General features: G+C 48.8%; 1 protein-coding gene and 1 non-coding gene across 10 annotated transcripts in view; one reads left to right on the plus strand and one right to left on the minus strand.

Moving 5' to 3' along the window:
• Positions 1 to 25,900, plus strand: part of ABCC1 (ATP binding cassette subfamily C member 1 (ABCC1 blood group)) — a 162,165-nt gene that overhangs the window by 58,665 nt on the left and 77,600 nt on the right. For all 9 annotated transcript variants that reach the window (XR_003682852.2, XR_003682853.2, XR_003682854.2 and 6 more), the window contains exons 6-12: positions 4,929 to 4,990; positions 6,769 to 6,900; positions 16,062 to 16,292; positions 16,962 to 17,139; positions 18,367 to 18,528; positions 21,465 to 21,557; positions 23,646 to 23,849. Coding sequence is in view for 5 of the 9 variants with exons in the window: in XM_028498745.2 (XP_028354546.1) it covers positions 4,929 to 4,990; positions 6,769 to 6,900; positions 16,062 to 16,292; positions 16,962 to 17,139; positions 18,367 to 18,528; positions 21,465 to 21,557; positions 23,646 to 23,849 (1,062 nt within the window). In the remaining 4 variants the exon portion in view is untranslated. The remainder of the gene's footprint in view (positions 1 to 4,928; positions 4,991 to 6,768; positions 6,901 to 16,061; positions 16,293 to 16,961; positions 17,140 to 18,366; positions 18,529 to 21,464; positions 21,558 to 23,645; positions 23,850 to 25,900) is intronic.
• Positions 13,526 to 13,656, minus strand: LOC112064877 (small nucleolar RNA SNORA24). The gene has a single exon (XR_002891729.1). It is a non-coding gene; the product is annotated as a small nucleolar RNA SNORA24 (small nucleolar RNA).

A 25,900-nucleotide genomic window follows, 5' to 3' on the forward strand; every position in this document is an offset into this window, starting at 1 on the left:
TTGTTTTGTTTTTTTGTTTTTTTTTTTTTGCGGTACGCAGGCCTCTCACTGTTCTGGCCTCTCCCGTTGCGGAGCACACGCTCCGGACGCGCAGGCTCAGCGGCCATGGCTCACGGGCCCAGCCGCTCCGCGGCACGTGGGATCTTCCCGGACCGGGGCACGAACCCGTGTCCCCGGCATCGGCAGGCGGACTCCCAACCACTGCGCCACCAGGGAAGCCCCTCTCCCCCCAATTTTATCATACTTCAAATTACATCAGTAATTAGTGTTTGCATCATTATAACAATTGTAAATATTGTTCACTGCAGACCTGTTCGAATTCTGTGTTGCGGAGCACAGGCTCAGCGACCATGGCTCACGGGCCCAGCTGCTCCGCGGCATGTGGCATCTTCCCAGACCGGGGCACGAACCCGTGTCCTCTGCATTGGCAGGTGGACTCTCAACCACTGCGCCACCAGGGAAGCCCTCCCTTTTTTTTTTTTTTTTAAATTGAAGTATAATTGTCCTACAATGCTGTGAGTTCCAGGTACACACCATAGTGATTCGCCATTTCTATACATTTACAAAATGATCATGATAAGTCTAGGCTGCTTTGTTCTTGACCCACAGCTGGGCTTGCCTGATTTTGAAACAGTGCCAGGATTTGTGAGGGCCCTGTGTGTTTATAAGCCTGACACCCTGACAGTTTGCACCGGGCCTCTGTGCAGGTTAGAAAAAGGCATCTGGCCTGCTCTGGGTGGATGAGTTTGAGAAAGGCCCTGCGTCCTTTCAGCCGATGCAGTCCTGCCGCCCCCAGGCCCAGGACCAGCTGCACTCAGCCCCCACTCGCCCCCTCGGCTGGGCGTCTTTGTGCAGGGCTGACTCTGTGTTGATGCCAAGACTGTAAGAAGGCTGGATTTGGAGGCGGAAGGCCCGCGTTTGAGCTCTAGTTCCTTCCCTTAAGAATCACCATCTTTGGTGTCGCGAGGTCTGATGTAAGCAGGGGTCAGCCAACTTTTTCTGTAAAGATGCAGATAGTAGATATTTTAGTCTTTGTAGACCACATGGTCTCTGTCGCAAGTACTCAGCTCTGCCACTGTAGCTCAAAAGCAGATGTGGACAGTACGGAAATGAATGGGCATCGCCGTGTCCAAATAAAACTCTTTTTTTTTTTTCTTTTTTTGCGGTACGCGGGCCTCTCGCTGTTGTGGCCTCTCCCGTTGCGGAGCACAGGCTCCGGACGCGCAGGCTCAGCGGCCATGGCTCACGGGCCCAGCCGCTCCGTGGCATGTGGGATCTTCCCGGACCGGGGCACGAACCCATGTCCCCTGCATTGGCAGGTGGACTCCCAACCACTGCGCCACCAGGGAAGCCCCAAATAAAACTATTTTGCAAGTGGCCGGACTGTGGGCCTGACTTTGCCAGCCCTGATGTGTGGCGTCTGGGACAGTTCTTGGTGTGTCACGGTCTGCAGGAAATGGCGGACTTGTTGCTGTGTTTACCATTAGTATTCATGTTAATACTGCTAATGTCATTGCTTGAGCTTTTGCTCTGCGCCAGGAGCTGTCGTGTAAGTACTTCTCAGGTTTTATCTCATTTAATCTCATCATCACCAAGTAGCTTGGCCCAGGCCCCTCGGTTAGTAAATGGCAGGGCTGGGATTCAAACCTCCCTCTAACCACCTTGCTTCATGTTGCTTCACCCATGGACGCCCCCCACGCCTGGCTCCCACCCCTGCCGGGACCCTGTTTTGTTGTTGTTGTCACAGCTCTCACCATGTATAGCTGTATATTTATTTGCATCTTGGTTTGCTTACTGTCCCTCTCTTCCGAGGCGAGAGGCAGTACGGGGCCGGGACCTCACTGTCTCTCCTGCGTAGCTCAGTCTTGGATGTATTTAGCCACCTCCTGGCATATAAGCAGATCCTCCCTCATTATTTGCTTAAGAAATAAATGAGTCATTGCCAGCTGTGTCCCGCCCCATCCCCTTCTCTGCCAGCACCTTAGCTTTTCACAGTGGGTAGGAACTGGGCTGTAGTTGAAGTGTACTTTGCAATTCCCTGACAACCCACCCACTTCCAGAAGAAAAACCAGCCTACAAAGCAAATACCACCACCTGCTCCAGGAATAATGCTGCGGCCTTAGGTTGGAAAAATGAGGTCCCATGGACCTCATTCCACTTGTCCCTCCTTTGCAGTCCCATGAGGTAGGCTGAGCAGTGAGACTGACCACTCCCAGTTCCCAGATGTGAAAACTGAGACTTTGAGGTGAAAGGACTTGCCCAAGGTCATTCAGCTAGAAAATGGCAGAGCTGGGATTTGAACCCAGGGCCATCTGGCTTTAGGTTGGTTTAGAATGTAGGTCTGTGGGCCAGCTGCATCTGATTAAAGTCATACTGATGCCAGGGCCCCAGCCCCAGAGAGAGTGATCTAGTTGGTCTGGGCTGGGACTCTTGGCAGCTGTGTTTACAAAGCTCCCCAGATGATTCCCGGGCTGGTAGGACTGGAACCTCCCCATGCCTCGTGGCCCCCAGAGTGAGACCTGGTGGTTCTCAGCCCAGACTTCTTGTTTGACTCCATGGGGAAGATTTTCATGATGGAAACTTTCAAATGTGTACAAATGTGGACAGCATGGTATAATGATCGCCATGGACTATTTACCCTGCATCGCATGTAAACATTTCAATATGTATCTCTGAAAGATAAGGAATTAAACAATTGTAATAACATTTTATTTTGAAATAACTTGACTCACAGAAAGTTACAGAAATGGTAGAGTTCCTGTATACCCTTCTCCAGCTTTCCGCAGTAATATCTCAGAGATAAGGATTTTAAGCAGTGCAACAATAATACCATTATATGGCCTAAAAACATACTAATTCTTTAATATCATCGAGTATTCCAGAAATCCACCATGGTTGCAAAGTGGTGCAACCTCTTACATGATATCATTCCTTCATTTGTTAGCGGGACCATTTTATGCAAAGACACTTCCTCATCTCTTTAGTCACCCTGTGGTGTCATAGACAAATGCTTGTTTCTTTCTTTTTTCTGTTTTCAGAACAACGACTTGGTTCACTAGCATCTTTTCATCAGCAACACCAAGAGGTTTTTCTACTTTTCCAGTATCAAGATGAACTTGTGTATTTAAAAGTTTGTGATGTGTCTCAGTCCTTTTGACTTACTATCTGTATTGCAGCTCAAATGGTCCCTTTCTGGGCTTGTGGGAGCCACTTCTGGTTGCTTCTGAGGCCTTTTACCAACCTTCCTCCCGTCAGGTGTGACAAGATGTTCTGGGCTTATCTTGTACATTTCCTGCCCAGCCACTTGGTCAAGGAGACTCTGGGAGTTGAAAACAAAAGCAAAAACAAAAACAAAAACTCAAGTGCCTGGACCCAACCCAAACCAGCTAAATCAGAATCTCTGGGGGGTGGGGCAGATATGTATTTTTTTTTCGAGTGCCCCCAGCCAGGGTTGACAGCCACTTGGGTAGAGTGTGTTTGTTCCCTCTTGGGGCTCCCCAGCATCTTATCTCTGCAAAATGCTGGAACTCAGAGCAGCTCCTTGGCTAATGATCTCATCACTGCCTGGTGACCCCACCTACACTAACACTTGTGTTTCAGGATTTAGACCCGAACATATTGGCCCTGTGTGCAGTCTCAAAGGCTCTGTGCTGATTACCCATTCCTTGCCTGTGTGGCATTGAACTGGAGCTCATCTTTGTGGCTCTGGAAAAGAGGTTCTTTGAAAGTTTGCTTAGAATCTGTTGATGATTTCCTGTTGCTCTTGGGATGGAGACCAAAGTCCCTTATGTGGCCTCCAGCGTAGACTGAGCACAGCCTCCAGTGAAGACTACTCAGGTCCCCTCTTGGTTCCTGGAGCTGTCTATGCTCCCCTCTACCACAGGGCCTTTGCACACACTAGTCGCTCTTCTGGGACTGCCTTGCCTTTCCCCTTCACTTAGTTATCCTCTCCTCACTCTTCAGACCCCAGCTTGACCATCTTCCTCAGGGGCGCCTTCCCTGACCTCTGTCAACTAGAACAGCCCAGTGAGATACCAGTGATCTCACTGGTAATATTGATTTGCCTTCGGGGTATGATCTTTGTCACAGTTGTGGTTTTGTATTTGTTCACGTGATCGTTTGATTAATGTCTCTCTCCGGACCCTGACCGTTTGGGGCTCACATTCTGTCTCTGCTGCTTCTAGCTGTTGGCACCCCGGGCAAGTCTTTTCATTTCTCTGCCCCTCAGTTTCTTTAACTATAAAATGAGGATGATGCTTTTACCTACTTCATAGTGTGGTTATGAAGATTAAATGAATTAATTTGTGTAAAACATTTAAAACAGCTAGCTAGCAGAGAGTGTTAGCAGGTGGTGTTATTGCCCTGGTTTAGGGTTATGTCTTTGTTCAGATTTGTGTACAGGTGGTAGGCACATAGTAGGTGCTCAGAAAATATTTGTTGAATGAGTGAGTGAATGAATGAAAGAAATAGGAATACTAGTAATACCACACTTACGGTTCTGTGAGGATATGAGATAATGCTAGTACCTTGTTGAGTGCCTGGCACATTGTAGATGCTCAGTAAATATTTGTTGAGTGAACAAATGAATGAACTAAAGCAGGGACAACAGTAGGGCCGTGTTTGTTGGGTTGCTGTGGGAATATAAGATAAGGCAGGTATGGGACGCATTATACCATTTTTACACAAAGCAGACACTCAGGAAACAGTTACCGGGTAAAAGTGGAGGAGCTGCCAGGTGTTTCTTTCCAGGCCACTGGTGCTGAGGAGGGAAGCACTTTCAGGGTGAAAATCAGTGGCATGAGAGTGGCCGCTGGTCCACTGGGAGGAAGAGCAGTCAGCTGGCTGCTCCCTGCCTAGAGCTGGCATAGATGAGAAGTTTAACCATTCATTTCCCCTTTGCTCCCTACCCTGTGCTTTCTCTCCCCTAGAATCCTTGCCCAGAATCCAGCGCCTCCTTCCTTTCCAGGATCACCTTCTGGTGGATCACAGGGTAAGTCCTGGTCCCCAAACCTCGGGCGGCTGCTGGGCCATGAGTGTGCCACTAGGGCCCCTGCTCTTCCTCCCTTGCCCTTTCTGCTGGGACTGTGTCCTGAGTGTGCCTTCCCTGGGCCGGGATCTCAGAGACACTCACCCTGACCCCACGTTCATGTGATAAATGCATAAACCTAAACAGCTTGCACCTCTGTGGACAGCTTGGCCTGGGCAAGAAGCTGCACGCTCTTGGCTCAGCTTCGGATCTGGCTGTTTTTTTGCATTGTGTGTAATTACTGTTGTTGGCATTGTTTCCCCCCATGAGAAAAATAATGCCCGTGCACTGTAGGAAAAGTGGGTAAGAGCATGGACCAATAGCAACAGAGCACCAGAGGCAGCCGCCGTCCACAGCTCAATACACCCCCTTCTCGCCCTCCTTTTATTTGCCCATTTTTTTCTTTATATTGTCAGCATCCTACTGGGGATTATTAAAATCCCTCCCCCAACCCCCAAGCATTTTTCCTTGTCTTTATAAACTTTTTACAAACATTGTGTTTGTTTATTTTTTAAATTTAATATTTGTCTTAACTATTTTTCAGTTGCTGTTAAAGAACAGCGCCAGGACAGTTGGTGTAATGTGAATATGGACTGTAGGTCATGCCAGCCAGGCTCACGTTTCTGATTTTGGTCATTGTACTCTGGTTATATCAGAGCACGTCCTTTCTCTTAGGGGGATGAACACTAATATTTAGGGGTAAAGATGTGTAGAGTCTGCAACCTACTATGAAATGGTTCAGAAAAAAGAAATACTCATTTTATTACGCTTCGCAGACACTGTGTCTTTTACAAATTGAAGGTTGGTGGCAACCCTGCGTCAAGAGAGTCTGTTGGCGCCATTTTTGGAACAGCATTCGCTCACTTTGTGTCTCTGTGTCTCATTTTGGTAATTCTCACAATCCTTCAAACTTTTTCATTATTATGGTGATCTGTGATCCATGATCTTTGATGTTATTACTAGGATTCGCTGAAGGCGCAGATGATGCTTAGCATTTTTTAGCAATAAAGTATTTTTAAGTTAAGCTCTGTATGTTGTTTTTTTTTTTTACACATAATGCTATTGCACATTTAATAGATTATAGGATAGTGTAAACATAACTTTAATATGGGAAACCAAAAAATTCCTGTGACTCGCTTTATTGCAATATTCACTTTATCACGGTGGTCTGGAACCGAACCCACAGTATCTCTGAGCTCTGCCTGTATGTGTTTGCATATGTATGTATCTAGAGACAGAGGCAGATACAGCACACTTAAAATGTTAACAGTCGTGAACTAGGTGAAGGGTAGACAGGAATTCTTTGTAAGATTCCTGTGATTTTTCTCTGAGTTTGAAATGTTTCAAAATAACCAGTTAAAATATTAGGTTTGCTTTTTATCATGAAAGTATTCAAACCAGAAAGACTAGTCTAATAAACGTCAATAAACTCATCACCTGATTTAACGATGGTTAATGCTTTGTCATATTCGCCTTAAAAAATTTTTTTTTAAGTAAGTTAGAGCCATCCTGCTATTCCTCCTAAATATTCTGTATGTATCTCTAAAAATGAGGCTGTTTTTCCTGGGTGACCTAACAGTAAAATTAGCAATAATGATTTAATGTGCCCACATGTCCATTATTCCTTACTGAGATATTCCTGAGTTGCGGCCGCCTTCGGTCGCATGGCCGTGGTGGCAGGGAGGGTCGTCGTCCTCCTCCTTCCGACTCTCATCGCCTCCCGCCTTGTGTTTTGGCCACAGGATGATGGTCCAGGGCTACCGCCAGCCCCTGGAGAGCACTGACCTCTGGTCCCTGAATAAGGAGGACATGTCAGAACAAGTTGTGCCCGTTTTGGTAAAGAACTGGAAGAAGGAATGTGCAAAATCCAGAAAGTAAGTGCCAGGCATCCTGCCCCGGGGAAGCTGGGCACTCACTGGGGTGACCGTGTAGCTTCATCCTTCCACCTCTTACTAGCTTCATGGCCCTGGGAGGGCTGCTTCCCTCTTCTGAGCCACGGTTTGCTCATCTGCAGAATGAGGTAGAATCTGACGTGTAGCTAAGGCAATTTGGTTAGGAAAGAAGAGAGAAAGATGTCAAGTGGGAGAACCATTTTGTTTGCCGTGACCCTTGGCGAGCGTGTACCTGGCTGTGTGACCCTGCCCTCCCCGAGTCAGTCTCATTTTCCCTGCTTCTCTCCGAGCATCTGGCATCCTGAATGTTCTTGCTGTTTTAAATGTTTTGGTTCAACACGCCACGTCAACTACTTCTTGAGGTGTTCAGCCTAAGGAGCCCCATTCGACGGTGATTTGGGCTGTACTGGATTTTTTTTTTTCCAACAGCCTTTATTTTTTGGAGCAGTTGTAGGTTCACAGCGGTTCTGAGCAGAAGGTGTAGAGACAGGTGCGCCCCTCCCCCGCTGTCAGCATCCCCCACCAGAGGGGCACATTGGTGACAACCCATGAGCCCACATTGATGCAGCATTGTCACCCCGAGTCTGTGGTTTACATCAGGGTTCACTCTCGGTGTCCAGGATTTCAGCCTCTCGCCGACGAGAGCTGCATGCCAACCCCGAGCTCTGTCATCGGGTTATTTGGGGAATCAGGCCAGGGCCTCCCCAGCACATACCTTATTTCATCAAATCTAGGATGTCATCAGTAGTGCGATGCATCATTATTTTACGCACCAGTGAGAAAGAGAAATGGCTGCCGATTAAACTAGGACATGACATTGACATAAGACGCATCCTGCGTCCAGAGGAGCCGGAAGAGAAATCACGAGGGATTTGGTGGCAGGGGACGGTGTCATTACTTCTGCTGTCGTCACAGGGTTGGACCTGTTGTCCACCTTGGAGAGCTGGCTGACGAGAGCCCAGCCTGGTGTGTGGCCCCGCAGAGCAGCTGGCCTCCCAGGAGAGAGGCCCAGGCTCTAGGTCTGATTCCTCACCCGTTGCAGGAGTGCCCAAGTTCCAGGTCTTCACTCAGGTCGAGGCTGTGGATGGGAATGTGGGACATCCGTGCTGGCCACCAGAACATCAGCGGAGGACTTGTGACTCTGTGCCGTGGCCCGTTCAGGGTGGCCATGGACAGAGGAGAAGTTGTCCCTTGGAAGGTGGATTGAGCTTGAGCCTCTGTGGTTGGGCGTTGTGAGGAGGTGGCCGGTGCTCTGTGCACACACAGCTCTGGCCGGGTCCCATGTCTGTGACCCAGTTGGAGGTTCTCAAGCAGAAGTGGGGTCTCTGGTTCCCTTCGGCCTGGCCTGCAGCCTCCTTCCTGATGAGAAGGCTGCGTCCTCAGCTTGAGTTACCCGAGCCTCGCTGACTGCTTGGCTCCGCCTCCTTCCCACGTTGGGTGGCAGGGGATGCCCACCGTGCTGTCCTCTGGGGCTCACCCAGTGAGCCGGTGGCTACAGATGTTGTAGGAGGGGCTGGCAATGAGGCTTCGTGGGAAGAGGGCTGGCTGTACAGCATAAAGCTCCATCATGGGCCTGGCCCTCCGTTGATTTGTTCAGCAGATGCAGTTGATTACTGCTGATATGCTGAGTGCAGTTTAGGCCCTGGGGGTTCAGAGAGTGGAACAAGATAGATAGGCTCCTTGTTTGGTGCCACTTACATTCCGTGTGGGACACAGGGAGTTGGGAGTCAAACACACACTGTTGAGAAACTTTGAAGAGCCTTAGTGTGATGACGAGATTAAATGGGGAAATGAGGGTGAGAGTGACTGCGGGAGCTGATGCAGGTTTGGTGGTCAGGGATGGCCTCTCTGAGCAGAGATTCGTGTCAAAGGAGGGAGTGAGCCGCGTGCACATGTGGGGAAAGAGCTTTCCGTTTCACGGGAACAGCTAGTGCAAAGGTCCTGAGGTAGAGGTGAGTGTGGCATGCTTATGGAGCAGCAAGGGGCCCCGTATGGCTTGAGTGGTGTGAGAGGTGGGGAGAACAGGAGGAGATAAAGTAGGAGAAGTGTTTGCAGGGATCTCATAGGCTATGGTACTGGCTTAGGGGTTGATCCCAAATGCGGTGAGAAGACCGGTGGGTTTTACACAGGGCAGCGGCATGCCTGGAGTTCTGTTTTATATCAACCAGTTAGGCTGTGCTGGGGAAGGTGGTTTGTGGGGCGAGAGAAGGGGCAGATGGGTCAGTGGCTCTGTTCCCAGAGGCGTGAGCCACATCCGGCCCTGTGACCCCTGTGGGCATGGGTGGGGAGGTGAGAGTCCTGTGCTCTGGGCTGCTGGGTGCCCCAGGGCTCCCGGGGAGCAGGTGACCTCGGCCTGGGCAGGAGGGCTGCTGGCTTCTTGGCCTCGGGTCTCAACCTCCCCCCCCCACCGCCTCCAGTTCTTCTCCTCACCCCTGAGTGACTCCTCTCAGGAGTCAGGTCTGAGCTGCTTCCCCTGCTCCCCTGACCTTTGGGTTTTTTTAAAACCCAGTGCCTCATTGGTTTTCATTAGATGATTTTGAGTTTAACAAAATGGAGTGGAAATTTCTCGACTTATGGCCTCCCATAGGTTAAGGCCATTTTGGACTGTGGTTCCTGCTGGAATGACTATAAAATGGTTTGGCGGCTCTGGAAAAGACTTGGGCAGTTTTTTTAAAAAGTTAAATAGTTATGATACCACCCAACCATTCTACTCCTAGGTGTACACCCAAGAGAACTGAAGACATATGTTCATAAACTTGTACAGGGATGTTCATAGCAGCTTTATGTGTGATGGCCCAAGCTGGAAGTAACCCAGACAGCCACTAACAAGTGAATAGATGTACAAATCACGGTGTAACCATGCAAGGGAACACTTCTGAGCAAAACAGCAGAATGAACTGTTGGTACACTCAGCCACATGAAAATCTTTAAATAATTACGCGGAGCGAACGAAGCCAGGCAACAGTACGTACTAAGTGATTCCATTTATATACAATTCCAGAAAATGAAAGCAAGTCTGTAGTGACAAATCAGATCAGTGGTTGCCTGAGGTAGGGGGAGGTAGTGAGATGGGAGGAGAAATTACAGAGAGGAGAGCTCTTTAGGGGTGATGGGCATGTTCTTTATCTTGGTTTCCCTGATGGTCTGACAGGTGTGTAAATATGTCAGAACTCATCAAATTGTACACTTCAAATTTGTGAACTTGATTTTATATCAGTTATACTCCAATAAAGCAATATATAAAAAAGCAGTAGTGTTTAAAGAAAGGGTGACCATTTTACTTAATTGTCTCTATTTCATAAAGGAGTGTAAACAGCAATAACAAACAGAAAGCTCCAAAATACAGGTGTTAAGCTATGGTTCCCAGCCTTTCAGACCCATTACCCCCTTGAGTAGTAAAGATATTGTAACACCTCCTTAAATGTACTTTAAGGAAATATATAAAAATAACCCACTCATGTATCTTACTTTAAAAATCAACAAAGTGTTCTTGCTCAACTTTAACAGAAAACTAAAAGGCAAGGGGTTTGTAATAAAACGTCATCCATGTATGTCTGTGTGTAAACGCTCAGGCACATGCTAGAACAGAGAATGAAGAATCGCTGAGTGCTCATAAGTGGAGCCTTCTCTGTGGCAGCAGCAAATCCCGGCCGACCCAGTCTTGCGGTTCTGGAGATCAGAACCATCATCACCCTCATGGGCAAGGTTTTGCAAAGTGGTGATTCATGCTTGGCAAATTTCTGAACAGAACTTAATTTGCACACTGACTGCATTTCTGAAAAAAAATCGAGGTATATTTAAACTTGCAAAAAAAAAAAACAACAACCCACTCTGTGTATGGATTTATGCCAAAGCTGGAGTTAGAGTGTAGATTTAGGTGATTTGGGGACTTCCCTGTCTGTTCAGTTGTTAAGACTCTGCGCTTCCACTGCGGGGGCGCGGGTTCGATCCCTGGTCGGGGAACTAAGATCCCACAAGTCTTCGGTGGTGGCAAAAACAAACAAATAAACAAACAAAAACCCCCATAGATGTAGGTGATTTTAGGCAGGCTCTTCACCTACGTGGATGCCTGGCAGGATCTTGTTCCTTTGGGATGGCCCTGTACTCAAAGAGGGTCTGGTTTCTGGCCCAGTCATCGTGACATCAGAGGGTGAGAAACCCCCTTGACAGCCTGTTTTTGAGAAGCAAAAAGCAGTCTACGACAACAACAACAAAAAGGGAAAGAATGATCTCGAGTCATTTGTATTTGTGCTCAACACAGGCAAAATCCTGCCAGGGCTATACTTTCCATGCGGGGCTGGAGGGGTAGGAGTGGGGAGGTGGCTGCCATGCTCATCTGTGGTTTCCAGAACTGTTATCCCGTATATTGTGAGCTCTAAGGAGAATGAAAATGTGAGTTAAGGGTGTAAAATCCATTCTCTGCAATTGTAGGTCAAATCTGCCCTTCTGTGTTTTACTGGGTATTATGGATCAAAGACAGTGCTCAGAGTACATCCAGAAAATCTAGTTTTAATTGAGCCATGATCTTTATAAGTTTGAGATTTTTGCCTTTGCCTCAACATTAGAGATCTTATTTGTTTAACAAATGACAAACAGAGCCTGCAGTAGCTCCTCATGGCCCTTTGGTTGGTTCACGCACCTCCCAGTCTGCTCTCTCAGCTCTGCTCTGGTTACTTGAGGTTCTTAGAAGGGCTGCCTCACCTCTTTTCAAAATCCCTTAGTTCCAGGCCTTACTCATCCTGTTCCCCCTGCCTAGAGCACCCTTTCCCTCCCCAAGTGGACTCGATCCCTCATCATGCAGGTCTCAGCTTTGATGTCCCCTCCTCCAGGAAGCCCCCATGATAGTCCCCCTCACACGGCTGATCCGTTTCTCTCATGGGGCTGCTCGATGGTGGGGCTCTCCCCAGGGCCCGGCCCAGAGCAGGGCATTCGTGGAGGACAGAGCAATGGGCACCTTTGCCCATTTCGAAATCCCCTGGGTGAGCAAGTTCCTTTTTCTTCCCAGCCTCCAGCTTACCCACCCCTTCCTGTTCCCCTGTCCTGAGCAGTTTTCTTCTGACTCAGACCTTCCCTCTCCAACTTTCCTTTCTTTCCCAGCCAGACCATTCAGATGCCCTGCTTTCTTCCTCACCCTCCAGGAGCGCCAGCTTCCCTTGGAGGGCTCTTGTTCACTGGGTATTTTTTGTCTCCTGACTCGGCCGTAGGTGGTCCCTTCCACTTCTCTAGACCCCTTCCCCCCAGGCCTGAGCCTTCCTCCTCTCTGCCCTCCTGAGACCTTCTTCCTGGCCCTTTGGCTGCCTGTCTCCTGGCCACAGAAAACAGCCTGGGTCAGTGGCAGCCCAGGCAGGCCCAGGGCCGGGGCCCAGCTTAGGACGTGGTGCAGAAAATGAATGCGGAGGGGGGAACGACTCAGCCACTCCCTGCCCCCCTGTCCTGCCTTCTTATCCTCCTTTCCAAGAGGGCATGTGTATGCTGAATGAAATCATACTAAAAATCCCTGCCAGAATCCCAGCTTCAGGGGAAGTCAATAAAGTGAGCAGGGAAAGAGCTTACGCAGTGACACTGACAACACGAAAAATAGAAATAATCCTCTGTGGTTGGTGGAATGACCCCCCCCCGCCCCCCGCAAAAAAAGATGCCCACATCCTGATCCCCAGAACCTGTGAATATGTTACATGGCAAAGGGACTTTGCAGATGTGATTCAGTTCAGGATTTTGAGATGGGAGACTCTTCTGGGTTATTGGGGTGGGCCTGATGTCATAATCATGAGGGTCCTTATAAGGAGGAGACAGGAGGTGAGAGAGAGAAGATGCTGAGCGGCTGGCTTGGAAGGTGGAGGCAGGGGCCATGTGCCCAGGTGTGTGGGCTGCTTTTTTTTTTTTTTTTTTTTTTTGGCTGTGTTGGGTCTTCGTTGCTGCACGCGGGCTTTCTCTAGTTTTGGTGAGCAGGGGCTACTCTTCGTTGCAGTGCACGGGTTTCCCGTTGCGGTGGCTTCTCTTGTTGTGGAGCATGGGCTGTAGGTGCACAGGCTTAAGTAGTTGCAGCATGCGGGCTCAGTAGTTGCAGTGCATGGGCTCAGTAGTTGTGGCGTGCGGGCTCAGTAGTTGTGGTGCGCAGGCTCAGTAGTTGTGGTGCATGGGCTTAGTTGCTCCGCGGCATGTGAGATCTTCACGGACCAGGGACTGAACCCATGTCCCCTGCATTGGCAGGCGGATTCTTAACCACTGCACTACCAGGGAAGTCCCTGTAAGCATCTTCTAGAAGCTGGAAAAGGAGGAAACAGATTCTCCCATGGAGCCTGCAGGCCCACCTTAGATTTCTTTTTTCTTTTTTTTTTAAATCTGTACAAATCAAGCATTTTATTTATATAGCAAGGAAGCACTCCTTTATTCTCCGTTCAAATACCATACTTGAGATTTAAAATGACAGTTGGCAGTGTACTACAGGATGCTCAATAAGACTTCGTCCATATTGCTTTGGATATCTTGATATTTTGTTATATTTTCCATCATCCATTGGAGCAGTTAGTTCAGCTTCCTAGAAACATTTGAACAGTAGTTAGATGTTTGCCCAATAAACCAGTACCCTCCAGGTTTTTGAAGTGAAGAATGTTACTTGTGCCAGTCGGAATCTGATACCAGTTAAATAGTGACAGCTTTGCCAATAAACAAAAATGTGCTCTTCCATGGCTAGGAAGGGAGACTTCCACAGCTGACAGGTCCCAAAGATACACGGAGCCACCTTAGATTTCTGACCTCCACAACTATGAGATGTTAAATGTGTGTTGTTTCAAGCCATTGAGTTTGTGTTAATTTGTTGCAGCAGCCATAGGAAATTCTACAACCTCACCCAGAGTTTAGATTTTATTCTGGATGCAGTGGGAGGCCAGCAGTGGAGTTGAGGTTGGGGTGATACGCTTTAGGAGGATGCCACTGGCTGCCGTGCAGGGACTTGGTTGTTAGGGAACGAGAGTGGAAGGAAATGGGGGGAGTGGGGAGGAGGCCCCGGCGACGGTCACTTGCATGGGTGAGAGGCTGTGGCGATGGAAAGCGTGGATGGATGACTGCACACATCCCGGGAGTGGGATGGACACAGCACGTGCCTGACTCTGGAGCTGGGAGCGTGGAGGAGAGGGGTTCAGGGATGATTCCCATGTTTCCGGCCCTTTCCTGGGGTGAGGAGCATCGAGGGGAAGGATACAGACTTGACAGAGCCCAGACCAGTGCCCACGGTTTGGAGTAGGGACAGAGGAGGGAGCCAAGGCAGGTTGGGAGGCTGGGGTCTCCAGGAGGGCGTTTCAGTTGGTCCAAATGGTCAGATGTGGCTTAGATGGGAGAGGCAAGAATCCCCTGTGATTAAACGATGTTCAGTGAGCTCATGCAGTGGACGGTTGTGTCAGGTGGACAATGGGGGTGAAGCTTGGGTGCACGTTTCAGGGATGGAGCCCACGTTTGGCCTTTTGAGGAGGTTGCTTTGACTGCATTTTGGGAGAGGGAAGCTGTATGTGTTGCTGCATAACAGGCCACCCCCAAACGTAGCAGCTTTAAATAAGAATGAACATTTACTATGTCACACAGGGTCTCTGGGTCGGGGGTCTGGGATGGGTCTAGGTGGGTAGTTCTGGCTCAGGGTCTGTCATGGCTGCAGTCCTCTGAAGCCTTGACCGGGGCCGTGGAGCTGCTTCCACGTTGCACATGGTTGGTAAGACTGTGCTGGCTGTTGGCAAGGTCTCACCATGGGGGCTTCTCCAGGAGGCTTGGTGGAGTGTCCTCTTGACCCGGCAGTTGGCTTTGCCCAGAACGAATGATCCATGAGAGGGCAAGAAAGAAGCCACAGTGTTTTCTGCAACCTAATCCTGGGTATGACACTCTCTCTCCATCATTTCTGCAATATCCTATTACAAGTGGGAGGGGACTTCACAGGGGCATGTATGAGGGTTCCGATTTCTCAACATCCTTGCAGACCTTGTCGTTATCTGACTTTTTGATGATAACCATCCTAGCGGGTGTGAAGCAGTATCTCATCCTGGTGTTGATTTGCATTTCCCTGATGACTTAAGATGTTAAGCAACATTACATGTGCTTATGCCGTTCGCATGTCTTCTTTGCGCCTTTCATGGTTGGGTTGTCGTTTTCTTATTGAGTTGTAAGAGTTCTTTATTTGCTCTAGTTACAAGTCCCTTATCAGAATTTTGATTTGCAAATGTTTCCTCCCATTTTGTGGGTTGACTTTTCACTTTCTTGGTGGTGTCTTTTGAAGCACAAGAGTTTTTGATTTTGATCAAGTTCAATTTATTTTTTCTTTTGTTGCTTGTGCTTGTGGGGTCGTATTTAAGAATCCATTGCTAAATCCAAGGTCCTAAAGTTTTGCCCCCTCTGTTGCCTTCTAAGAATTTTATAGTTTTAGCTCTGTGTTAGGTCTTTCATCCATTTCGAGTTAATTTTTGTATATGGTGTGAAGTAAGGGTCCAACTCACTCTTTTGCCTGTAGCTATCTAGTTTCCCAACACCATTTGTTGAAAAAACTATTCTTTTTCCCATTGAACGGCCTTGACAACCTTGTCAAAATCAGTCAGGTTTATTTCTGGGTTTTTAATTCTGTTGCATTGATCTCTGTGTGTGCTCAACCTCATGCCTGTCTTGATTATGGTTGTTTCATAGTAAGTTTTGAAGACGGGAAATGTGAATCCTCCAACTTCGCTTTTCTTTTTCAAGATTGTTTTGGCTATTTTGGATCCCTTGAGTTTCCATATGAATTTTAGGATTAGCTTCTCCATTTCTGTAAAGAGCCAGCTGGGATTCTGATAGAGATTGCACTGATCTGTAGGTCATTTTGGGGTTGGCACTTTTCTGTGCCCTTTACCTATATTAAGTCATGTATAGGTGAGGTAGGTCCTACTATTTCCCCATTGTACAGATGAGGAAACTAAGGCCTAGAGAGGTTAAGGCACTTGCCTAAAGTCACACAGCTGGCCAGGATCCTGAGTCTGTGGTCAGAATCACCATGCTAAGCTGCTTCTCTGCAGCGACTGGTTTCCTTTGGCTAGGCCTCCCTGTGTGGGGGGCCTTCTCCGGCCCTCTCCCGGCCGGTGGGCTGAGTGCCTGGCAGACCCCTCAACTGCTCCTTGCTCCTCGTGTTTCAGACAGCCGGTGAAGATCGTGTACTCCTCCAAGGATCCCGCCAAGCCGAAAGGGAGTTCCAAGGTGGATGTGAACGAGGAGGCCGAGGCTTTGATTGTCAAGTCCCCTCAGAAGGATTGGAAACCGTCCCTGTTCAAGGTGTTATACAAGACCTTTGGGCCCTACTTCCTCATGAGCTTCTTGTTCAAGGCTGTGCACGACCTGATGATGTTTACCGGCCCAGAGATCTTAAAGTAAGGCCTCCTCCCTCTCAGCCGGGCAGCTCTTCACGTCCTTGACCTTCCACTTGCGACACCCTTCACCCTGCCTTAGGGTCACGTGTCATGCTCCCGAGGGCACAGGGCCAGGCCTCTACCTCCTTACCTGCTTTGCCTGATGCTTTGCTTTAATACAACCATCTTAATTAAGGCCACGTTGGTTGCAAGTAGCAGAAACCTTACCAGGCAAAGGGGGAAGATAGAGGATTATCTTGGGAAACCAAAAGCAGGGAAATGTCCGATTGCGTGAAAGCTGCAACCTAAACCCAGAAAGGAGGTCATCTCTCTGTTTACCTCCCCCCCTCCCTGCTTCTGGCTGTCTCTTGGGTGCCACATGTTTGTTCTCTTTCCCTCCCTCCGCCCCTTGTGCTCTCTCCTTGGTCACTTTTGGGTGATGAGGCAGAGCAATCAATGCGAGAAGCCCGGGGCTGCGCGCCCTGCCGTGATTACTGCCCCCGACCCCCCACCCCCACCCGGCATGGGCATCGCCACGTGGGTTGGGCTCTCCCATCCATAAAACTGGTGTTGAGAGTGCCTGCCTTGCCTGGCTCAGGAGAAGGTCACCCGCGGAAGCCAAAGGACTTGTCCCCACGCGCACGCATTTCGCGGTCTTTCACGTGGGGCTCTGTCCCTGCCGCCCCACAGGTTGCTCATCAGCTTCGTGAACGACAGGAAGGCCCCAGACTGGCAGGGCTACTTCTACACGGCGCTGCTGTTCATCAGCGCCTGCCTGCAGACCCTCGTGCTGCACCAGTACTTCCACATCTGCTTCGTCAGCGGCATGCGGATCAAGACCGCCGTCATCGGGGCTGTGTACCGGAAGGTGGGCCCGCGGCTCCTGCTGCCGCCGCGGAACCCCTGGGGGCTTGGCCGGGTCGCCTCCCAGGCCCAGCCTCTGGAGCAGTGGCATGATGGTGGCCTGAGTGGCCGCGGGCGTGGCCTGAGAGCTTAGCAGAGCTGAGCCCAAGGGCGAGCCTGTGGCATGTCCGGGAGCCCTGGGGTCAGCTGAGGGTAATTAAATTTCTTAGATGGCACTTGACTTGGGGGAGATCCAGGTTTGAATCCTTGCTCTGCTGCTAATAGTCTGTGTGTGAGCGTGTTCTAACTCTCCATTTGAACTGAGCAGATGGTATGTTCCTCGGGTGATAGATACGCAGCAGGTATCTGGGCACGGACAGCCTTAAAGGACCTGGATTACCTCCTTGGTCCCTTCATTTCTTAGCCTCTGGGCCACGTGGGTTAAGAAGAGACTATTCAGCAGGTAGTCGGGAAAGACGGACTTGATCGTTGGCTCTCAGCCCTGTCTGCAAGTTAGACTCACCCGGAGAACTTCAGAAACTTCCAAGGACCAGGCTACACCCCAACCAATTAAGTCATGATCTCTGAGGGTGGGACCCAGGCGTCAGTGTTTCTAAAACTCCCCAGGTGACAGCGTGAAACCATTGAGAGCCAGGATGAATTTGTCCCTCCAGGGGATGTTTGGCAATGTCTGGAGACATTTTTGATTGTCATAGCTGGGGGTGGGGGCATCTAGTGGGTGGTGACCAGGGATGCTGGTGAACATCCTAAAATGCACAGGACAGGCCCTCAAAGAATGAGCCTCAGATGTCAGTGATGCCAAGGATGAGAAACCCTGGCTGAGACCTTGGTCCTGCAGGGTGATCTGGGCACCAGCAGTGTCAGCATCTCCTGGGGGCTTGTTAGAAATGCAGAGTCCTTATTCCAGTCCTACGAAATCAGGAACTGCATCGTAACAAACCCCCTGGGGGTGCGTAAACGCTCAAGTGTGTGAAGCCCTGGTTTAGGCGACCTCTGAGGTCCCTTCCGTACTGAAGAGCTCAGGATGGGGAGGCAGTGAGTGCTGCCGATAAGAGAGTGGGCTTTGTGATGAGACACATGGGCTGGGAAGGCAGATAAGCCTCCAGGAGAGGAGAAAAGAGCGGTGGCCTCTTGACTGTTGAGCTGTCTCCTTCCTCCACGTGGGCCTGGAGGGAGGGCGCTGGGCTGTCGCCTGTCACACTCACCCTCTTTCCCTCTCCTTTGTCTCCAGGCCCTGGTGATCACCAATTCAGCCAGAAAATCGTCCACTGTCGGGGAGATCGTCAACCTCATGTCTGTGGACGCCCAGAGGTTCATGGACCTGGCCACGTACATTAACATGATCTGGTCAGCCCCTCTGCAAGTCATCCTTGCCCTCTACCTCCTGTGGCTGGTGTGTGTTTGATGTCATTCCCGTGGCGCGTGGGGAGGGGCCTCCATGTGTGGGCATTGGGGGCGAGTGAGTGGGTGTCAGTGATAAGAACCTCTGTAGCTCACTGGCATTTCTTGCCGTCATTTACATTTTATTTTCTGGCCTCTCAGCCAGTTCCTGGATATTTTATTCCTTTCTTCACTTGTTGGGTTATGTTCTCTAGGGTGGCATGGTGTTCATTTGCATTTGTCTCTTCTTGACAGTGTTGTAGTTAACAACCCTATAACATACACATTGTATTTCTCCCTCTGTATCCTCCCAAATGCTAACCAAACTCATTTATTCACAAGTCCCAAATTATGTTGGTTAAGAGTCGCTTGGTTGCAGGGGATAGAAATGCATCTTAGAGTAATATAAGCAAATAAAGGGAATTTTATGGGTGCATGTAACTGAAAAGTCCAGGGTCTGGCTTCAGGTAGGGATGGATCCAGGAGTTCAAGCAGTGCTGTAAGAATTCAGTCTTATACTTTCATCATTTCTTAGCCCTGTGTTTCTCTGAGTTGACTTCATTCTCAGTGGGATTTCTTCAGATGGCTTCCATGGTGTTGGGCTTATATCATCTTCACAGATAGAGGTGCCAGAGAAAAGAGATTCCTTTTTGCATTCCTCTTTGTCTCAGCCGGTTCCCAGGGGGCACTCTGATTGGCTCGGCACAGTCCTATTCACATCCCTGAACCAGTCACTGTGAAATAGGCAGAGTTCTCTGATGGGCCACCCTGGGTCACATGCTCTCTCTCGTTGTGGAAGGGGTGGAGGTGTGATTGACAGCCCTTCCACATGGGGAAGGGCAGTTCCCAAAATATAAAGATGACAAGCAAAGATGCTTATAGCCTAATATGTGCCTTATTCTGTTCTACCCTTGGGCCTTTGCACGTGTCTTTCCTTCCACCAGGAATTTCCTTTCCTCTTTCCTCCCTGCTGATGGAATCCCACCCAAACTTCAAGGCTGTGACAAATGCAACTTCCACTGATTCTTTTTCCCTCTCAGTTAGATGGACTTCTTCCATCCAGCAGATGTCTTGGGGCATCTACTTCCCCAGAAAGTGCTGCCATAGAATACTTCTTTTAGAATTGCCTTCAGGGTTGATTTGTGATCCACTACAAAATTGCTTTATTTTAGATGAGAGTTGCTGAATGTGTTACCGATATCTGGGGCTGGATAATTCTTCCTTGTTGAGGGCTGTCCTGTGCATTGTAGGATGTTTAGCCGCATCCCTGGCTTCTCTCCATTAGATCCCAATAACACACCACCTCCCCTCCCCCACACTCCCACCACCGCTTGTGGAATAGTCCTTCCTGGTTGGGAACCGCTGCTTTAGACCAAAACCAGGATTTCTCTATTTGACAACCAAGAACACGACATAAGATAATGGGGGACAGCGTGGCTCTGAAATCAGGCTGCCTGGGTTCAGATCCTGCCTCTTCCAGACCTTATTACTTAACGTCTCTAAGCCTTGGTGTTCTCATCTGTAAACTGGTGATAATAAGGGAACCTCATCATAGTGATGTTGGGATAATTGAATAAGTTAGCGCAGGTAGTGTTCCCTGAACAGTACATGGTACAGCGACGTGCCTGGTATCTTTTAGTTACTATGATTTGCTCTCGGAATTGATTCCCAATGCTTTAGATTGTTGGTAGAAATCACCTTCATGCTTAGAGGTGGATTAATCTTCACTGGGCAGAGACCCATCGCAGAAACAAGCGGTAGCAGCATTTTTTTGGTAACTAGGACTGGAGACCCTGAGGGTGACTCCTTGGAAGGGACTAACACGCTTACCCTGTAGTTCCATCCGTCTGTCTCAGCTAAGCAAGTGTGCACTGGACGCACTTCGTAGGCTGTCTCTTTTTATTTGTGTAACTTGGAAGTTGAAAAATGTTGATCTGTATCTTGTCTCAATCATGACCACTTAACCTTTCTGAGATGCAGTTTCCTTATCTGCAAATGCGATAATAGAACAGTCTACAGGCTCTATCTACAAGTCCCCAAAGCAAAGAGCTCTGAAAATTGAAAGTTTTTCTTAACTTAATTCGGTGGCAAGACTTGACTTGAACTGATGTGTGATTTATAATTTTGATTATCCCTGTCGTGGGAATATTCCTATTTTGCTACTGAAAATAATCATTGCATTTGCTTCTGGAGCACTGCGCCAGGGCCCTGTGGAGGTGCAATATACAGGCATATCTACCTGTGTCAGGGGTCCCCGAGACCCCACCAGGTTCATGATTTGCTAGGAGGACTCATAGCTATCATTTATTACAGCAAGATTAGCAAAGTTCGGAGGGAACCAAGGACAAGCTTCCAAGAGTCCTCTCCCCCTGGAGTCACACAGGATGCACTTAATTCCCCAGCAACGAGTTGTGACAATTGTGACAGCACATGTGAAATGTTACCAGCCAGGGAAGCTCAGGAGAGACCCTGTGCCTGGGGTTTTTCTTGGGGGCTGGTCACACCGGCAGCCTCTGCCTGGCACAGACCAAACTTCCAGACTCCCAGAGGGAAAAGGGGTTAATCAGCAGAAACCATATTGTTCATGCAAACAGTTTAGGCGCACTGAGTCACTCTTATCAGTTCTGAGAATGGTGGGAACCCTCCCAAAATCCAAGCACCCAGGCGCCAGCCAAGGACCTTTGAACAAGATGAGCCGTCAGGTGGGCCATGTTCACTGTTTTCTGCTCCACATCCCGTTACCTTTCTGAAATCCTTAAGTTCTCATTTGCAAAACTCAACCTGGTCCCAAGGGTTTCGGATAAAGGATTGTGGCCTTGAACGTTCTTACAGGGTTTGTGGGACCCCAAGGGATGCTCCCGGATAAATCTGAAAAGTAATGTGGCTACACTGGGTGGCTCAGCCCGTGGAAGCCCCGTGCTAAGGCCTTTGTTCTTGTTCCTTCCACAGAACCTGGGCCCCTCCGTTCTGGCTGGAGTGGCTGTGATGATCCTCATGGTTCCCCTCAATGCAGTGATGGCCATGAAGACCAAGACCTACCAGGTAGGGGGTGTGTCTGCACAGGGCTCCAAGCTGCACCCCTGCCTAAGGCTGTTCCACTCGGGTGTTAGTTGAGTTCCTTCTGCACAGGCCTTGGGGGTCTCAGCCTTGTCTGCCTGTGGGAATCCCCTGGGGAGCTTTAACAAATGCTGATGCCTAGGCCCAATTCCAGGGATTCTGATTCATCTAATGTGGGTGAGGCCTGGGCGTTGGGAGTTTTTAAAGCTTCCCAGGTTATTACTTTGGGTCGCTGAGGTTGAGAGCTCCCGAAATAGTTAGACCTCATGGGCCAGTGACTGAAGTCCCATCTGTGAGCCTCCAAGAGATTCCTTATTTCCCATGGGTGTATTCCTTTCTGTGTGTGTGCATTTTCAAGAGCTGAGCAAAAATCACCCCTTGCTTTTCTCCCCATTTCCTTATGCTGGTCGCAGGGTTAAACTCTTTATTTTCAGAGATACTTCGTATTTTTAAAGTTTTTAAATACTCAAGTAACAGAGTGAATGCCTTTTCATTATAAAAGAAAGTTCAAATAATACAAAAGTATATAGATTAAAAGGGCATGTCCCCTTCCCTGTCCTCTTTTTTTTTTTTTTTTTTTAATTAAATTAATTTATTTATTTATTTTTGGCTGTGTTGGGTATTCGTTGCTGCACTCAGGCTTTCTCTAGTTGCGGCGAGAGGGGGCTGCTCTTCCTTGCGGTGCGTGGGCTTCTCATTGCGATGGCCTCTCTCGTTGTGGAGCACGGGCTCTGGGCACGCGGGCTTCAGTAGTTACGGCACGTGGGCTCAGTAGTTGTGGCTTGCGGGCTCTAGAGCACAGGCTCAGTAGTTGTGGCGCACGGGCTCAGTTGCTCCGCAGCACGTGGGATCTTCCCGGACCAGGGCTCAAACCCGTATCCCCCGCATTGGCAGGCGGGTTCTTAAACACTGCGCCACCAGGGAAGCCCCTCTTCCCTGTCCTCTTAACCACGGTGAACACATTGAAGCAAATCCTTCTAGAACTTTTTATGTGTTTATATAGAGATCGGACTAACTACATTAGGCTTGGTGTGTATATGTGTGTGTGTGTGTTGCGGTGTTATCACCATATATATTTTAACACAAACGGGCCCGTTTGGCAGAGTGATTTTATCGTCCGATGCCATGCCTGGGGGATCTTTCTGCAGCATATGCCATGTGGTCTGACTTCATTGTCTTGAGCTCGTGCCTGATGGTCCATAACAGAGACAGGTCAGAGTTCATTCCTCTGCTCCCCCACCGATGGCTATTTATGACGTGCCTGTGGGATTTCAAATGAGAGAGCTTGGCTGCGCTGGTGATGCCGAAGGAGAGAAGAATTGCAGGACGTGGGGCTGTTGGAATGAGGTTTGGGGAGGAGGGAGGAGAGGCGTGGGAGGGGCATGGGGCTGTGTCGCCTCTTAGCCTCTTCCCTGAATGGCCCACCTCTGAAATGGCTTCAGTCTCTGGCTTTGACCTCATGTTGCTTAAACTGTCCTCTTCTGTGACCCAGGAATGACATAACACTTAATGATAGGGTTCTCGTGAGCAGGGCTAAATGCACTTGAAAAGCTTAGAAAAGTGCCTGGCGTAAGGAAAATGCCAGGTGGCATTAAAACTATTTAACAGCTGTGCAGCACGGGCACCCAGATGGTCAGAACCAGTGCTGGCCGGTACAGAAACGCTTCAGTATTTTAACAATCATGTACTGCCTGAAAAGCAATAAAGAAAATAAGAAAATGGAAGAAAAAAAATATCATCTCTCGGTTTAGATCAGCAGAGTAGGGCATGTGCCCCTTCCTCCCTGGATACCTGACAGATTTTTCTTGCCTCTCTTCCTCCTTTCTGAATTTAAGAGGTTTCTCTGATATCAAATTTAATGTGATTTGAAGCAGTTTTTTTCCCTTGAAAAAAGAATCCTTTGGAGTGCTCTCAGGGTCAAGAGTTAGGGTTCATAGGGATTACAGGCCAGCTTTCCCACCCTTAGGATGGCCCATTTTTAATAGATGGGGTTGTTGAGTGTTGGTCTGATGCCAGGGTCAGAAGTGAGCAGCCAGCCCCCAGGTGTGGTATTGACTGCTCCTCTCTTCGAAGGTGGCCCACATGAAGAGCAAAGACAATCGGATTAAGCTGATGAATGAAATTCTCAATGGGATCAAAGTGCTAAAGCTTTACGCCTGGGAGCTGGCATTCAAAGACAAGGTACTGGCCATCAGGCAGGAGGAGCTGAAGGTGCTGAAGAAATCTGCCTACCTGGCCGCCGTGGGGACCTTCACCTGGGTCTGCACGCCTTTCTTGGTGAGTGAAGCCAAGTTTATCCTGACCCACATTGTTTGATATTTTATTGTGTTGTCATGCCAGATATTTTTCAGAAGTCACTGTTTCAGCAAGTCAGCAAGGGCTTCTCCAACCACTCCTTTTTAATAGTGCTACTCCCACCTTTTGTTTTACTGACAGCATTTACAGCTTCCAGCCCAGGGATACTCAAAGTAGCTAGTTCAGGAACTGTTTGTTACAGGTTCACGATAAGATGAGAAGTTTGTGGTAGAATGTAAACTTCTGCTGTCTGCTTCCTTCATTGAGAAAGTCTTTTTTAAAAATAATTAATTAATTAATTTTATTTTGGCTGCGTTGGGTCTTCGTTGCTGCACGCAGGCTTTCTCTAGTTGCGGCGAGCGGGGGCTACTCTTCGTTGTGGTGCGTGGGCTTCTCGTTGCGGTGGCTTCTCTTGTTGTGGAGCACAGGCTCTAGGCGCGCGGGCTTCAGTAGTTGTGGCTCGCAGGCTCTAGAGTGCGGGCTCAGTAGTTGTGGCGCACAGGCTTAGTTGTTCCATGGCATGCGGGATCTTCCCGGACCAGGGCTTGAACCCATGTTCCCCGCATTGGCAGGTGGATTCTTAACCACTGCGCCACCAGGGGAGTCCCGAGAAAGTCTTGCTAAGAAAAAAAAAATGTCAGCTGAACTACATGCATGCTTGGTGCCATAGCTGAGCTACGTTATGGTATCAGCTCCTTATCTACTGTCATCTGGTCACAAACTGTGGATTGGCAGTGACCTGTGGACCACACTTCAAGTGGCAATGCCAAACATACTCTGAAAGTCACTTATTATTTCATGAATTGTCTGCCTCTCTCTACTAGAGCGTCAGCTCCAGGAGGGCAGGGATTTCTTCTGTTCACTGCTGTATCCTGGTGCCTAAAATGGTGCATAATAGGCGCTCAACAAATATTTGTCATTCACTGAAAAAAAATTGAAACTGTACAGAAAGTTATGAAATGAAAAGTATATTGTCCTCCCCTCCATCTGTCCCTTTCCTCCAAAGTGACAGTTTTGTATGTCTTTTTAGGGAAAAAATTATGTATATAGATATTTTAAAAATATTTGTAATATATTCAAATGGACTCATACTTACATGGTGTTCTAGACCTTTGGACTTGATATGTAACCTCTCAGTTCATGTATTCACATCTGCTTTGTCTGTTTTAATGATGTGTGCTTGTCCAGAGCATGGATGTGCTGTAGTTGACTTAACCCATCTCTCGTTGCTGGCCTTTTAGGCTGGTCCCTCTTCTTTGTGGTTATGACCCACACTGCCCTGAATGTTCCCATATGCATGTCTTGGAGTAGTGTAATGGGTCTATCCCTAGCTGGCCAACTTTGAAAAGTTTAGGGCTTCCCTGGTGGCACTGTGGTTGAGAGTCTGCCTGCCGATGCAAGGGACACAGGTTCGTGCCCCGGTCCGGGAGGATCCCACATGCCGCGGAGCGGCTGGGCCCGTGAGCCATGGCCGCTGAGCCTGTGCTTCCGGAGCCTGTGCTCCGCAACGGGAGAGGCCACAACAGTGAGAGGCCCGCGTACCGCAAAAAACAAACAAACAAACAAACAAAAAAAACAAACAAAAAAGAAGTTTAAAGACAATAGTGTGAGTTAACTATTTTCCAAAGCTGGCCCCAAACCAGGAGACAGTATGGACTGTGGAAACCCTTTAAGCTCAGTTGACAGTTGAGCATGGTTATGGAGGACTTCAGATCATGCCCCCACCCCATGTTTATTTTTTCTCTCTGTCTTTGTATTATTAACTATGTCATTCATTCTTTTTTTTTTTTTTTTTTTTTTTTCAGAAGAGAGCTGAGATTTTTAAATAAATTTATTTATTTATGGCTGTGTTGGGTCTTCGTTTCTGTGCGAGGGCTTTCTCTAGTTGTGGCAAGCGGGGGCCACTCTTCATCGTGGTGCGCGGGCCTCTCACTGTCACGGCCTTCTCTTGTTGCGGAGCACGGGCTCCAGACGCGCAGGCTCAGTAGTTGTGGCTCACGGGCCCAGTTGCTCCGCAGCATGTGGGATCTTCC

Source organism: Physeter macrocephalus, chromosome 14 (assembly GCF_002837175.3).
Source record: "Physeter macrocephalus isolate SW-GA chromosome 14, ASM283717v5, whole genome shotgun sequence".
In the NCBI taxonomy this organism is placed as follows: Eukaryota; Metazoa; Chordata; class Mammalia; order Artiodactyla; family Physeteridae; genus Physeter; species Physeter macrocephalus.